This window comes from Mobula birostris, chromosome 13 (assembly GCF_030028105.1).
Source record: "Mobula birostris isolate sMobBir1 chromosome 13, sMobBir1.hap1, whole genome shotgun sequence".
Taxonomy (NCBI): Eukaryota; Metazoa; Chordata; class Chondrichthyes; order Myliobatiformes; family Myliobatidae; genus Mobula; species Mobula birostris.
The window spans coordinates 69,713,348-69,728,567 of record NC_092382.1 but is presented as its reverse complement, the minus strand read 5'-3'; the positions used below and the strand labels follow the sequence as shown (position 1 = coordinate 69,728,567).

At 42.4% G+C, this 15,220-nt stretch overlaps 1 protein-coding gene across 2 annotated transcripts in view; it reads right to left on the bottom strand.

The window, feature by feature from the left end:
- Positions 1 to 205: 205 nt before the first annotated feature.
- The window catches only part of LOC140206938 (NACHT, LRR and PYD domains-containing protein 3-like), a 91,608-nt gene continuing 76,593 nt past the window's right edge, over positions 206 to 15,220 (bottom strand). The window contains exons 7-10 of one of the 2 annotated variants that reach the window (XM_072275233.1): positions 3,802 to 5,533; positions 1,935 to 2,021; positions 1,612 to 1,779; positions 206 to 1,448 (exon numbers count right to left, since the gene is read on the bottom strand). In XM_072275233.1, the coding sequence (XP_072131334.1) occupies positions 1,361 to 1,448; positions 1,612 to 1,779; positions 1,935 to 2,021; positions 3,802 to 5,533 (2,075 nt within the window). In that variant the 3' untranslated portion in view covers positions 206 to 1,360. The remainder of the gene's footprint in view (positions 1,449 to 1,611; positions 1,780 to 1,934; positions 2,022 to 3,801; positions 5,534 to 15,220) is intronic. The other variant, XM_072275235.1, reaches the window with a different exon arrangement.

Here is a 15,220-nt window from a genome sequence, read left to right as displayed (position 1 = left end):
TGATCGAGGAGACTGAGTGAGGAAGAGGCACGAGAGAGTGTGGGTTAAGAGGGGGACGAGTTTTGACTGATCACCCTCAGTTTGGAGTGAAATGCTGCCACGCCAGTGTAAGGATCTCTGGACCACTGTTGTATTAGGGTGAGCGGGTCAGCAGTAACTTCAGATCACTGTTTCTCCTCCAATAGGATTCAGATTCAAAGTGAAGAAAGGATGTTACAGCAGTTTATTGATTTCATCATGACAAATGTAAACTCAACAACATGTGACCTGCTAACGTGCGAAAATAAATAATCTGCTCCCGATTCACTCACAGGCACATACAATTAACTGAGAGGCGATAACGACCACCATCACTCTGCATCAGGGAAATGATGGCCACAAAATCTCACTTGAGTGCAGTCTCCGAGGACACTGCAGATCCAGGGTCACCGAGGCTTTTGTCAATTTATCATCATTGTAAATGAACGTAGAAGCATAGAAGCACAGAAAATCTACAGCACAATTCGGACCACAGAGTTGTGCGGAACATGTCCCTACCTTAGAAATTACTAGGCTTACTTATGGACCTCTATTTTACTAAGCTCCATGTCCCTATCTAAAAGTCTCTTAAAAGGCCCTATCGTATCCGCCTCCACCACAGTTGCCTGCAGCCCATTCCAAGCACTCACCACTCTGTGTGTAAAAAACTTACCCCTGACATCTCCTCTGTACCTACTCCCCAGCACCTTAAACTTGTGTCTCCTTGTGGCAACCATTTCAGCCCTGGGAAAAAAAAAGCCTCTGACTATCCACACGATCAATGCCCCTCATCATCTTATACACCTCTATCAGGTCACCTCTCATCCTCCATCGCTCCAAGGAGAAAAGGTCGAGTTCACTCAATCTATTCTCATAAGGCATGCTCCCCAATCCAGGTAACATCCTTGTAAATCTCCTCTGCATCCTTTCTATGGCTTCCCCATCCTTCCTGTAGTGAGGCGACCAGAACTGAGCACAGTACTCCAAGTGGGGTCTGACCAGGGTCTCAGATAGCTGCAACATTATCTCTCGGCCTCTCAGTGTAAAAGACTACAGAATATACTGTCTTTAGCAAAGTGAGCAAACTAATTCTCTGCAGGATATTTCCAGCCCGGCACACTGGTGGACCAGGCTGAGCTCCTACCTGGGCTCTTCCCGTTTGTGTAATTATCCAACAACCACAGGCCCCACCCCCTTCCAAAGAAACCAAGAGACGGCATCTAATGAGTTAAGTCTGGAGGGTCGTCATTAAATAAATGGATGGCTGTTAAATGGCTGGGGGAGTATGAGATCAGCCAAAATGTCCCCATTCCGCGAGTGGTGATGTTGACACATTCAGTTTTCACAGCATCACTGCCAGTCCGGGTCTGGAATCCTGCAGAGACATCAGTTCCTTCTTCCCGGTCTCACTGAACTGATTTCTCCAAAGCCTGAAACAGATTGAAGAATAAAGAGGGAATAAACAGGTTACACAAGAGTGTCAGTAATGGGGAACTGGGTTAATTCTTTAGCAACAGTCACAGAAAAATATCGGAAGAAACCACACGGCTTTGCTGATATTTTATCACATTGAGCATTAACAGAAACACTCACCCTATCCACACCAGTCTCAGGAGGTTCAGTACGAGACGGCGGAGAGCGGGGACAGATTGGTCTGTGAGCCAGTTGAAGCTCAAGTTCAGTGCATTCAGTGATTGGATTGTACTGAGAGCGGAGACGAGTTCTTCGGCACCGGAATCTCTGAGACCGACATTGTACAGCCTGGAGATGAGACAGAATGATGGTGAAGGACACAGAAAGACAAGAGACGGCAAAAGTACCTATTGTTTGTCAGTAACATAATTACTGATCACATTCATGTTCAGTGACTGACACATGATGACTGGAAACACGATCTCCCACAGTTTGGTACTCACCACAACTTCTGTATTTTACACACCCGGTTGGTCAGAGCTGCAGACAGCAGTTTCACTCCTGGATCTCCCAGAGTATTCTCCCCAAGTCTAATATGATCAGAGAAGTCGATGAAGTAAGTGATTGAAACGTGGGTGTAAGAGGATTTCAACACTCGGCCACTTCAGGAAACACCAAACCCCTCAGAAAATCACTGGTCAATTCCCTCACCGTCAATGTTCCTGACTGACCATCTCCAGATCATTAATATGTGTAAACCTGTAAATACCCCAATTCCCAATATCAGATCTGTCTACCGCATTTCCCCTTCACCCTGTGGGAATTCTCTTCCCTATTCCCCTCAACTGAGAGGGTCAGAGGATCAGGGGTGAAAGGTGAGACAATGTGCATGGGTAATGGAGAAAGAGAACCCTAACAGAAGATACTAAATAAGAAGGGAGATCCACACAGGAGGGAAGTGATGGGGATGAAGATCCAACATGATGAAGGAGAATGGGGCAGAGAGATCCGACAGCAGAACGATGGATGTGGAACAGAGAACCCACGGGACAAAACAGGATAGGAAAGGGGGTTTCCAAGGAGAAGGAGGAATGGGAACAGAGATTGCACATGAGGAAGAGGGCATGAGAAAGAGATCCGGCAGGTGCAAGGGGAATGGGGATAAGAGACCCCACAGGAGGAAAGGAGCAGTGGGGATGAGAGGTCGCACAGGAGGAAGGGGATGGGAAAGAGAGATCCCAAAGGAATAGGGATTGGGTTGAGAGATCACACAGGAGGAAGAGGGATGGAGAAGTGAGATTCCACAGAAGGAAGGTAGATGGGGAAGAGAGCTCACACAAGAAGTTAGGTGGGGAGATCCCACAGAAAAAGGGGGATGGGGAAGAGGGATCCCACATAATCATGGCGATGTAATTCGACAGGAGAATGTTGATGGGTATGACAGATCGCTAGAAGAAGGCAGCATGGAGAAGAGGATGATGCATAAGGGGATGGGGAAGAGAGATCCCACAGAAAGAAGGGGGTGAGGAAGAGAGATCTAACCGGAGCGAGGGGGATAATAAAAAGTCTAACAGGAGGAAGGGGGTTATGAAACAGACTTCTTTTACGAGGAAGAAAATGGGGAAGAGGCACCTCACAAGAGGGAGGAGGATTGGGAAGATAGATCCACACAGTAGGAAGATGGACCATGAATAGTGATCATTACAGGAGCATTAGGGATGGGAAGGGAGATCCAATCCGAGATAGGAAGACTGGGAAGAATGGCCTAACAGGAGGAGGACGATAGGGAGGAGAGCTCCCACAGAAGGAAGTGGGATGAGTAAACAAGACCCCACACTAGGATGGGGAAGGGAAAGAGAGACCCGATAGAAGGTGGGATGGTAAAGAGAGATCCCCCAGAAGGAAGGTCGATGGGGAAGAGTGTTTCTTACAGGCAGTTCTGATGGGGAAGATAGAGGTCTCTCTCACAGAGGTATATCTCTCTTTCTCACTGGGGAAGTATCTTGCTCCCCTTCACAATGAAGGCAAGAAGCTCCGAACAAGCTGTTGCAGTCAGTGTGGGTCTGGGTGTGAGTAACAGTGAGAAGGAACGTTGTCAATTGATGTGTCACAGGCAGCGAGAAACATGACTATTCCTGTGATTTACTACCATGAAACCAACGGCCGTTTTTCGCTGATCAGATGAATTCTCCAACAACCAATCACAAGAAACCACAGAACCCACTCATCGGGAGAATTACTGAACGATCCTGGGCCATTTGTCACAATTCTTCACAATTTGTTTTACTATAGTTTTACCCATATTCCTTTACATTGAATCAACACAATGGAACAGTTACACTGTTCAGAATGACTCATAAATTAAGTTACCTCAACTTCCTGCATTTGTGCAGCCCAGGTCCCAGACGCTGAATTCCATCACTCTGAATTTGGCAGCGAGTGAGGTCGAGGTATTTTATTGCACCACACATACCAATGAGATGAGACAGGACTGCACAGTCAATCGGGGTCAGACGCATTTCACTGAATGAAAACTTTTGCACAGATCTCAGTGTGGATCGAGTCAGTCTACGATTCTGAGACTCAAACAGGTAGTGCAATGTTGTCAGGAGGCTCCTTTTACCAGCTTCACTCTCTGTGTTTCCACTCTGGCTTTTAACCTCTTCCTTCACCCAGTCAATCACCCGGCTGGTTGTTTGCTGAGAAAATGGACCCAGAAACTCCACCAGGCTGTGAGCTGTCATTGGGGCGGAGAGACCAGCAGCAAAACGAAGAAACACCTCAAATCGCCCATATGTTGAGTTGTGGGCTTTCGTGAGGAATTTCAGAATATCCCCGGGATACGGATTCAGGAATTTTGCGAGTGCAGCTATAAACTCTTGGATGCCGATGTGTTGGAATGTGTACACCACGCTCCCGGCAGAATCCTGTCTCTCAAAAAGCTCCATTAGAAGTCCAGAGAGGAATTGGGAAGGCAGCAGATTGTTAGTTATCAAATCTTCATCTATAAACACAGTCTTCCTCCTGGACACTCCTGTGAATGCCAACTGACCGACTCTAAGCAACACATCACGGGCGTTTTCAATCTCACCACTGTACTTTTTCAGAATGTTGTAAATATAGTAGCAATACAGCTGGGTAATGGTCTTGGGAGCTTGGTGCGGATCCATGTCTCGTTCTGTGAAGAAGGGCCCCAGTGCTAGAGCGAGGATACCGCAGCAGGAGGGGCTGTAGCTCATGGTGTACAGGATCTCGTTCTCCTCCACGTGTTTGAAAACAGCTGCTGCCACCGTCTGATCTTCAAAATGCCGCATGAAATATCTGTTTCTTTCCTCACCAACAAATCCCTTGATTTCAGCCCAGATACCGATCCCTGCCTTTTCCAATAAATCTAACGCAGTGGGTCGGGTGGTCACCAGCACTGAACACCCTGGGAGCAGCTTGTGCTGGATTAAACTGTACACAATGTCAGACACTTCACATCGCCACTCGGGATCTGGGCACTGGTGCTGAGGTTCAGTGTATCTTCGACTGTCAGTGAAGTCGATCCTGTGTTTGAATTCATCCAAACCATCGAATATAAACAGCAGTCCCTTTGGATTTTTCAAGACCTCTCTCAGGATCTTTCCAAAGTAAGGATACTGATGCAGAATCAATTCCCTCAGGTTTATTCTGCAGTTAATTGAGTTTAAATCCCGGAATTTGAAACTGAAGACAAATTGGAATTTGTGGTATATTTTCCCTGTGGCCCAGTCATAGACAAGCTTTTGTACCATTGTTGTTTTCCCGATTCCTGCAACTCCGGCCACCGCTGTTGAACACCCAGATATGGATTTACTCCGGGAAAAGCTGCTTTGGAATAACTGATCAGTCCGGATCTTTTCCATCTCTCTGTGGACATGTTTCCCCCTCCACTCCTCCTGATCTCTACCTCTTGCCAGCAGTTCATTGTCTACCAGTCTCCGATCTCGAACACTGGAAATGACCGTGAGCTCAGCGTATTGATCAACCAGCTGGAAAATCTTCTCCCTCGTCAGGATCGCGTTCACTCTGAATGTTTCAGTCTGCACCCGCAGAGTCTCTTTGTGTTTCTGTTGAACATCTTCCATGGGAACAGAGGACATAGTCAAAATGTTAAATGGCTACTCTGGCAAAGAACTTTCTAACTGCATTTCAACATTCTGTGTTTGAGATTACATGAATTAATTCAATGTTTCCACGGATATTAGGTCAGAAAATAACATTTTCAGGGACACCTGAAACAACTGCGATGGATGTCCCAGCAAATATCGATTCCTCATAGTCTTCTACTAATTCGTTGTGAAGGTGAACATCCCCCTGATATCCCATTGCAATCCCGCCTGCACTGCTGTGGACGTTTCCCTTTTCAACAACATGTCACCATTTTGTAAGCACTGCTTGCATCATTAATAGATTTATGTTATTTTTGATCTGGTGTGGAAAGATTGAGAGCAAGACTCCGTGTATTTTGGCAAAGCTGCACAGTTGGGATTCACAGATGTCCACAGCTCAGTGCATGAAAACAGGAGCAGAATATGTATGAAGTAGTCAAAAAGGGCAGCATCTGTGGAGAGATTTACGGAGGTTTCTATCGATAACACATGGGAAGGACAAGTCAGATAATTGGTAGAATTTAGTTGCAGGGATGGAGGAAGGATGGAAAGATGAAAGGGTATTGTCATGACTAGGAGAGTCCACACACGTCTCAGTGATGTGTGTTTGTGGGAGAGAGTGGTAAAGTCTTGGCAACTGATACTGATTAGTCGAGCAAAGGGGTTGTGGGGTATTATATTATTGACAGTAAGTCGGTAAATTTATTTATTATTGTCACATGTACCAAGGTACAATGAAAATAATTTTTGTCTGCTATCCATATCAATCACTCCATTACATCAATACATTGAGATTGTACAAGGAAACACAGAGCAGAAAAGTTCAGGGAAACAGCGTTGACAATATAGTATAAATCCAAAATATAAATAGCAGGTCCGCTTTTTTCTGATCAACGCCCTGAAACGGTAAAATTCAAAACCTAAAGTTACAGTACAGTACACGAGTCTTATGCGAAGGTACACACACACACCTAAGAGGTTTGAAAGTACTGTATAAGCAATACAGACTCAATTGTCGCTTTAAAACGACAGCTCAGAATCTTTTTAATTGAACCTTGCTTAAAGCTAACATGGTTTTGTCTTTCATTTTCTAGTTTGCAGTCTATCCAAATGAGATGTAGTTTGAACAATATCGTCTGTATGAAATGTGCGCCAGAAATAAAATAGTATTATTTTTATTTTTTCTCAGCTCCAGCTGCTTCACCCTGAGGTACAAACATGGACATGAATACTCATTTCTCAATTGCTCGGAACTTCCGGACTTTTTTTTTGTGACGTGCATAAATATTGTTTTATAGGCCTAATTCTTGAATCGTACTGTGCAGTCACTTTGGCATGATGCCAGTGGAAGATATTACTATTGGGACAATGTATATCCTGTTGGTGTTCCAGAGTACTTCAATTTTGTCTTCTCGTTCAGCGCATTTCTGATCTTTTTTACTCATAGATTTATATCTGCTATGTTTATTGTGTTAATATCAGAATTGCATACACTTGTATGGAGTGCCGAATCCTGTTTTCGCTGATGAAATTATATCCTCAGAAGTTTTATCTGGCACTTGTGTAAGTTTTATGTCTGTTATTCCACTTTCTCTTTCTGTCCTTGGGAGTGTTAATCTAAGTGCGTTCAAGTGTACATAGTATTTTATAGTTTGTCATTTCAGTTCTTATTTTTTTCTTTGTAAATTTCCTTATCAGTTTCCAAACAAGCTTTTATGCCAGAAGTATAAGTTAATAAACTTCTGAGGCTGAGGTTGAAGCGTTCGGATAGAGATGGTGCTCGGTACTCGGTGTCGGAGGGCTGTTCAGAGCTCCAAGTTTTTGGACGACTCAGAGTTGGGCTGTGGTCGGGCATGGCAGGGAGAGTTTTCTTCCTTCTCCTGTCTGTGTGAGATGTGGGACTTCCGAGAAACTTTGAACTTTTTTTTTTACTGTGCCATGGACTATTCTTCATCAAGTTATGGTATTGTTGCACTGTTGTAACTATATGTTATAATTATGTCGTTTTGTTAATTTTTCAGTCTTGGTCTCTCCTGGGTTTTTGTGATATCTCACCAGAGGAAATATTCTATCATTTCTTAATGCATGCATTACTAAATGACAGTAAAAGAGGACTGTGTGTCCTCATAAACTAATCTAATCTGATATGGGTATGGCGAGAATATATATTGCTTTTGTTGTATTCTCTCGAATGTTTTCCCTTCATCACCTCTGATATATTTTTTGTGCTTGTTCATAACTCATGTACCCATATATTTCACATTCATCCACGGGTTATCATCCTGCTCTGTTTTCTGTTGCACAAGCTCTTTTGAACCTTTGTTTATGTTTAATGTTCATGTCTATACCTTATGAAAACATTTCTAATACTTGAATTAATTTCTCTGGCTTTACTGCTGAAGGAGCATAAAATTTCACATTGCCCACAATTTAACCCATTTCGAGATATATTTCATTCAATCACACAGGGGATAATTGGGCAGGGGTTCTGTCAGACAGAGTGTATTTGGTCTGCAGTAGCGGCATTTTGTAGTACATAATAATAATACTGTAAATTACGGTAAGAACAGATTACCGTAATGCAGCCAGTCAATACAGTTTCAATCACTCATCGATGGAAGTTTGAAAAATGGGAAAAAAATTCTTCAATCAGTTAATTCATTCTCTATATGTGCTAAACATGCATTGATACAGTTTAAAGTAGTAGTAGGGCTCATATGTCTAAGGATAAATTATCTTGTTATTATTCTCATATAAATCCTACATGCAATGGATGTCACTCCGAGATAGCTTCTCTAACTCATAAGTTTTGGTCATGTCCTTTGTTGAAAAAATATTGAAAGATAATTTTGATACTATCTCAACTGTTCTGAATATTGATTTACAACCTCACCCTATTACTGTCATTTTTGGGTTACCAATAATAGAATCAAGTAATTTAACCTCTTCAGCTCGTCGGATGATTGCATTTCTTACATTAATGGCTCAAAGATCCATTTTGCTGAACTGGAAAGAGATTAATCCTCCCACCACATTTCATTGGTTCTCTCAAACTATGTTGTGTTTAAATTTGGAAAAAAAAATTAGAAGTGTTGTTTATGATCCCTCTATTAAATTTGAAAAAAAACTTGGAGGCCATTTATTCGACAGTTTCATATGATGTAATTTGACATTTTTTTGTAATATATGTTGAGAGGAACGGAGTCGACGACACTAATGGTTACTTTTTTTTTAATGATGTTTCATAACAGCCCCGTCTTTTTTTTCTTAGTTTAGTTGTTTAACACTGTTTAGGTTAGTTTTTTTGGGGGGGATATATTATTTATTTATTTATTTAGTTTTTTTTCATGATTTTTTTTAAGACTTTTTTTTGTTTTATGTTGCTCATCTGTATCCTGTACGATGGGAGATTTAACACTCATGTGTCAACTGGGCTATTTAACTATGTTAACCGCAACAATGTATTCCCAATAACTTTGTATCAATATTATGGTATGTTTATTATGAAACTAATAAAAAGATTGAAAAAGAAAGATAGAAGTTTGCCAAGGTATTCGATGACATGCTGAATCTCCATATACTCCTGAAGAAGCGCACGCACAGTTGCGCTTTCTTTGGAAATATATTTATATGATGTGTCCAGGACAGGTCCTCTGAGGTAGAGACACCCAGGAATTTAAAGTTACTGACTGTCTCCACCTCTGAGCCACAGGCGATTACTGCCTCATAGGACTCCGGTTCCCTCTGATGGGGTCTGCAATCAATTCCTTGGTATTATTGACAGATATTATCGGTATTATTGAGAGATAGTTGTTATTAAAAAATAACTCAGCCAAATTTTCAATCTCCCACCAGTATGGTGATTCATCTTTGATACAGCCCAGAACACAGAGACATAGGAGCAATGCGAATAGAGCAGGGAGCTAAGTACACTTCTCTGCAGTGCTCCTGTGCTGATAGAGATTGTGGTGGAGATGTGTTTGCTAATCAGCATTGACTGGAGTCTACAAGTGAGGAAGTCCAGGATCCAGTTACATAAGGGGGTATTGAGGCCCAGGTCTTGGAGCTTACTGAGAGGTTTAGGGGAGATGATAGTGTTAAATGCCGAGTTGTAATCGATAAAGAACATTCTGATGTATGCATTTCTTTCTGACCAAATATTCCAGGGTTGTGTGAAGAACAAACGAGAAGGTATCTGCTGTAGACCTGTTGCTTCAACAGGTGAATTAAAGCGTATGCAAGTCACCACTTAGCTAGGAGCTGATATACTTCAACATCAGTCTTTCAAAGCACATCATCACTGTGGATGTAACCACCACTCGACAGTAGTCATTTGGACAAGCTACCACGTTCTTCGGCATCAGCGTGCTTGAAGCAGGGGGGTACAATACACTTCTGCAGCCAGAGGTTGAAGATATTGGTGAATACACCAGCCAGTTGGTCAGTACAGGTCTTCAGCACTCAACAAGGTATTCCGTCCGTACCGGATGCTTTACTTGGATTCACTCTCTTGAAGGCAGCCCGCACGTCATCTTCAGATATCGAGACCAAAGGACCTTCAGTAGACATTGGTGTGCGCGATGGTTTTTCACTGTTTTGGTGATTAAGGCGAACATGAAAGGCTTCAAAACGAAGCTCTGCTGACCACTATGTTGCAAGATTTAACTTTCTAGGTGGGTTATGCCATTGAAACCCTTCCACAGATGTCGAGCAAAGCTCTTTCATTCCAGTCTAGTCAGGAATCTTGACTGCGCACGAGAAATGGCATTCCGGAGATCATACCTGTACCTTTGTGGCATTTTTGATCTCTAGGCTTGAATGCCTCTGATCTGGCTTCAAGCGGATTTCGGATCTCATTTTTCATTCAGGGCTTCTGATTGGGGGAATCCCTGAACAATTTCGTGGGGGCACATTCATCCGTAACTGTTTCAATAAAGTCTACCTAACGGCCCTAATGTAGTTGTTCATGTAATCAGATGAGCTCCTGAAAATGGCCATGTTCACTGACTCAAGACAATCCTGTAACCGTTTCTCTCCCATCACCGACCGCCTCTTGAGTTGTCTTGATCTCTAGAGTTTTGCAGGTAGCAGGTGTACAACCAAGTGAGCCGACTTGCTAAAATGTGGTCTCGGGAGGAACGATGGGCTTTCCTTATCGTAGTCTAACAGCGGTCTAGTGTGTTGGGATCTCTGGTGCAGCAGAGTTATGAGCTGATAATCATTTGTCAGGGTTCCATCAGAAAGGGTTTCCTTCGTGAAACTTATTGTTCTGAAGCAGCTGTAAATTGCAATACATAACAGTAAAACTATGGTAAAATTATGGTAAGAATATATAAAGTTAAATTAATATGCAGTGCAAAAAGAGAAATAAAAGAAGCGAGGCTGTGTTGATCGGCTCAATGCCCTTTCAGAAATCTGATGGCACAGGATAGGAATCTGTTCTTGAATCGTGTAATGTGTGCCTTCAAGATCCTGTACCTTCTCCCTGATGGTACCATTGAGAATAGGGTATGTCCTCAGTGATGGGAACACTTTCTGGTGGATATGGATTTTTGCATCGCTCCTTGAAGATGTTCTGGATGCTGGGGAGGTGTATCCCCATGATGGAGCTGTCTGTGTTAACAATTTTGTTCCTGTGCAGTCACACCCTCAAGTTCCCAATACCAGATGGTGATGCAGCAAGTTAGAATGTTCTCCACAGTACATTTAGAAAAATGTTCTAGTGTCTTTGGTGACACCCCAGAACTCACCAATTCCCAATGAAAAACCGCCACTGTCATGCCTTCTTTGTAAGATTTAGATATGCTGGGCCCAGGATAGATCCCCACAGAAGCTGACTCACAGGAACTTAAAGTTGTTCAGACTTTCTACTTTCGATTTATCTAGAAGGACGATTGCGTATTCCTTCGTCTTATCCTTTCTGAAGTCCACAAAGAATTATTTGACCTTACTGACGTTATGTTCAAGGTTGCTGCTGTGACACTGCTCATATCTTTCTTTCCTGTACGCATCATCGTCACTATCTCAAATTCTGCCAGTAATAGTTTAGAGATGATATTTGAGGTTCGCCTACCCACACCGCTTTAGGCTCGGAGAGGGAGAAGTGCAGTGGGCTAAGCAGACGTCTTTGAAGTGCTCCAGTTTTGACTGACAGCGAAGTGCAGACTTTTTTTTCCAATCCACACAGACTGTGGTCTTCCAGTGAGGAGGTTGTTCATCCAGTTGCAGTGGGAGATACTGAAGTTCATGTTTTAGAGCTTTTGAATGCACCTGTAGGAATGATTGTTTTAAACAGCAGTTTGACAAAAGTATTAGCATTATCAGGGGACCCAGGGCAGCAAGAGGAGACAATTAAATCACATCAGCTGTAGACCTATTGTGGTGATTGGCCTGCCAGCTTGTGAGGGTTCACCCTCTTGATCGACTTTCTGACGTCAGCCTCCGAGACAGATAATAGGGTCGCTGATGCTACAGGAAATTATCGTAGCTATAGTTCTATTTTCCCTTTCAAAGCATGCATGAAGATCGTTGAGCTCGTCTGGGAGTGAAGCATCACTGTTGTTCATGTTGTTAGCTGTTGCTTTGGGGGAAGTAATGGACCGCAAACCTGCCAGAGTTGACGTGCATCCGCTTCCACCTCCAGCGTCAATCATAATTATTATTTTGCTCTTTAGATAGCCAATCGTAAGTCGTAGCTGGCTCCTACTGATTCGCAAATCCTGAATGCAACAGATCTAGTCCTCAGCAGACTCCGAATCTCCTGGTTTATCTCCGGCTTTTCATTCGTGTATGATCCATACCTTTTGATTCGGGCAATTGCAGTATGTGCTGATAGACACACACACACAACCAAACAGGTTTTAATGAAGTTAGTGACAATTGAGGAGTACTCATATAGAGTCAATGATAAATCTCTGAATCGATTCCAGCCCGCCGACTCAAAACAGTCCAGCAAACGCTCCTGTGCCTCCCTTGTCCATATCTACTTGGCCGTCTCTACTGGTGCTGTGGTCTTCAGTCTCTGCCTGTACTCAGTGAGTAGAAGTGCAGCCGGGTGTTCTGACTTTCCAAAGTGTGGGCGTAGGATGGCACAGTAACTGCTCTTGATGGTAGTATAACTGTGTTCCAGTGTCTTTGCTCCTCTGTTTCCACAGGTCACATGCTGGTGATAATTGTTTGGAGACTTTTTGAAGTTGGCCTGGTTAAAATCCTCCAAAATGATAGGAAAAGCATCAGGGTATGCTGTTTCCTTCCTGCTGATTACGTAAATCAGCTCATTTAGAGCCAGTTTGACACGGGCCAGAGGTGGGATATACACTGCTACCAAGATGATGGCTGAAAACACCCTGACAGATAATATGGACGACGCTTGATCGCTTGCTGTTCCAGATCGGGTGAGCATGAGTGAGATAAAACCACCACGTTTGTTCACCACGGGGACTTAATAATGAAGTGCACTGCTCCTCCTCTGCTTTTGAATACTCAGCAGTTCGGCTCATTGAGACGAATGTGAAGCCAACAAAATGTACCGATGATTCCAAGCCGGAAATCCAAGTCTCCGTGTAACCAAAACAACAACAACAACGTACCCGAATGTCCCTCTGGTACAGCAATCTTGCTCAGATCTTCGATTTCCTTTATCAGAGACTGAAGTTTTGCCAGCAGAATAGTCGGTAGTGGAAGTTTGAAGCCTTAACCAGACATTAAATCCAGCATGGCATCTATTTTCTATGATTGGAGACTGCTATCCGAAATTTTGGGGCTTTCAGTAGTGATAGATTTTTTAGTCACCTTAAAACAATTTTACTTCCTATGTTGTCCATAACATTAGCTGTATATTGCAACTGTAGCAGTCTATAGCCGGAATATTTGATCACCTCCACCGAGCTGCTCGCATGTGTGGCCTCCTTAATGGCGCCTCAGAATCTATTGAATATTCTGCATTTATCTAGTCCAAAGTTGATGTTGATACCTTTCTAAAATAGTTCCATTGTTTGAGTTAGCTTTACTGGTAACGGATTATATATGTATTTTACTGATGCGATTCAGTAAATTGGAGAGTGGGATTCAAGCTGCGAAAGACCATAGTGGGCTTAGAGAATCACCCTGAGAATTCTCTCTGTTTATTTTGATAATGCTGTATTTTTTGTTGTTAATAGATAGTGTGTTTAGAGTACGTCACTTTTTCATCAGATGTTGTAGGAAGTTCATAAGAAGTGGGTGTAGCTTATATGTATGTATTCTATAATAATATAACTTCTTTTAACCATGAATGTGGGTCAGAAATAAATGCTTTATGGTGGTCAAGATAACAATATAACAACATGAAAGAGTTCTGCTTTTCTATAGGGATTGATATAGGTTACAGAATCGATCATTACTAGATGCTCTTTACATCCTTTCATGCGCTTACGCCATCGTTTCATCTCTTCAACAAGTATATTGAGTTTATTTAAGTAAGCTGTATTTCCCAATTAATCACATGATGTTACAATTTTATATATAGTTTGTAAACAATTAATAGGATGATATTTTGAAGGACTACTTCAGGTGCTGCTACTACTACTACTATCTTTAGGTAAGAGATATGATTTACCTTATTATTATATTTATTATTATTATGAGCCGATTTTAACAAAGTGGGTGACAATTCGGTAGTCTTAGAAATACCGACTTACAATTGTCATTGATAGTTGTGGTACATACATTTAGGCCTTTGCATCTGCTGCTCAATGCGAGTTGGAGAAGAGAGAATGTTTGAGGTGCGCAAGCAGTAAGCAGGGAGGCTTTATGCACGGCAATTAGCGTCATCCAAACTTCAAGTTGGGCGTTTGACAATCCTGCAGAAAATTAACATGCTTGTGAACTGTGGTGAATTGGCCTTTTGGAATTATAATTGTCTTCCCCATAGAAGACAGATGTTATTGAGATTTAGTCTGGCTGCAGTTCTTTGACAAGTGCTGTTCTGCAGCACTGTGCACTGCGATTTGCCATATCCAGATTTATTTTTGTTTATAAAATACCCGAAATAAAATGTTGATTGGAGTTTGCAAAGATTGATGATATCGTGAAGAGTGTAGAAGACTACTAATGGAAACAGTGCAGTGTAGATTGGTTGCAGATATGTTGCAGAAATCATGTTGTTTAAATTGGTCAAATATGAAGTATTTAAACTTAGAACGTGAACATACAGTGCACTGTTAAAGGCAAGACCATGAACGGTGTTAATGAGCAGAGAGATCTTGAGGTCAAAGCTCATATTTCCCCAAAAAATGGATTCAAGGGCTGGTAGGGTGACAAGGAAGCCATGTTGCTTGCTTGTATTTATTAGTGCAGGATCTTAGTTGAAAAGCTAGGTTGCAGCTTCACAAGAATTAATTTAGGCTGAAAATTTGCCCTCCAAAGTGATGCCTTTGTGGCAAAGCTTGTAGGAGTACTCAGATAGATTCGGAGAGTGGGCAACACAAGAGTGGCAGATGGAATACAGTCTAGCAAATTGTATGGTTATGCACATTGGGGAGAGGAATGAAGGGGTAGACCATTTTCTAAATGGGGACAAAATTCAGAAATCAGAGCTGAAAAATTACTCTGCGGTCCTCATGAAGAATTTCCTAAATGTTGCTTTGTAGATTTTGTCAGTGGTAAGGAAGGTATGT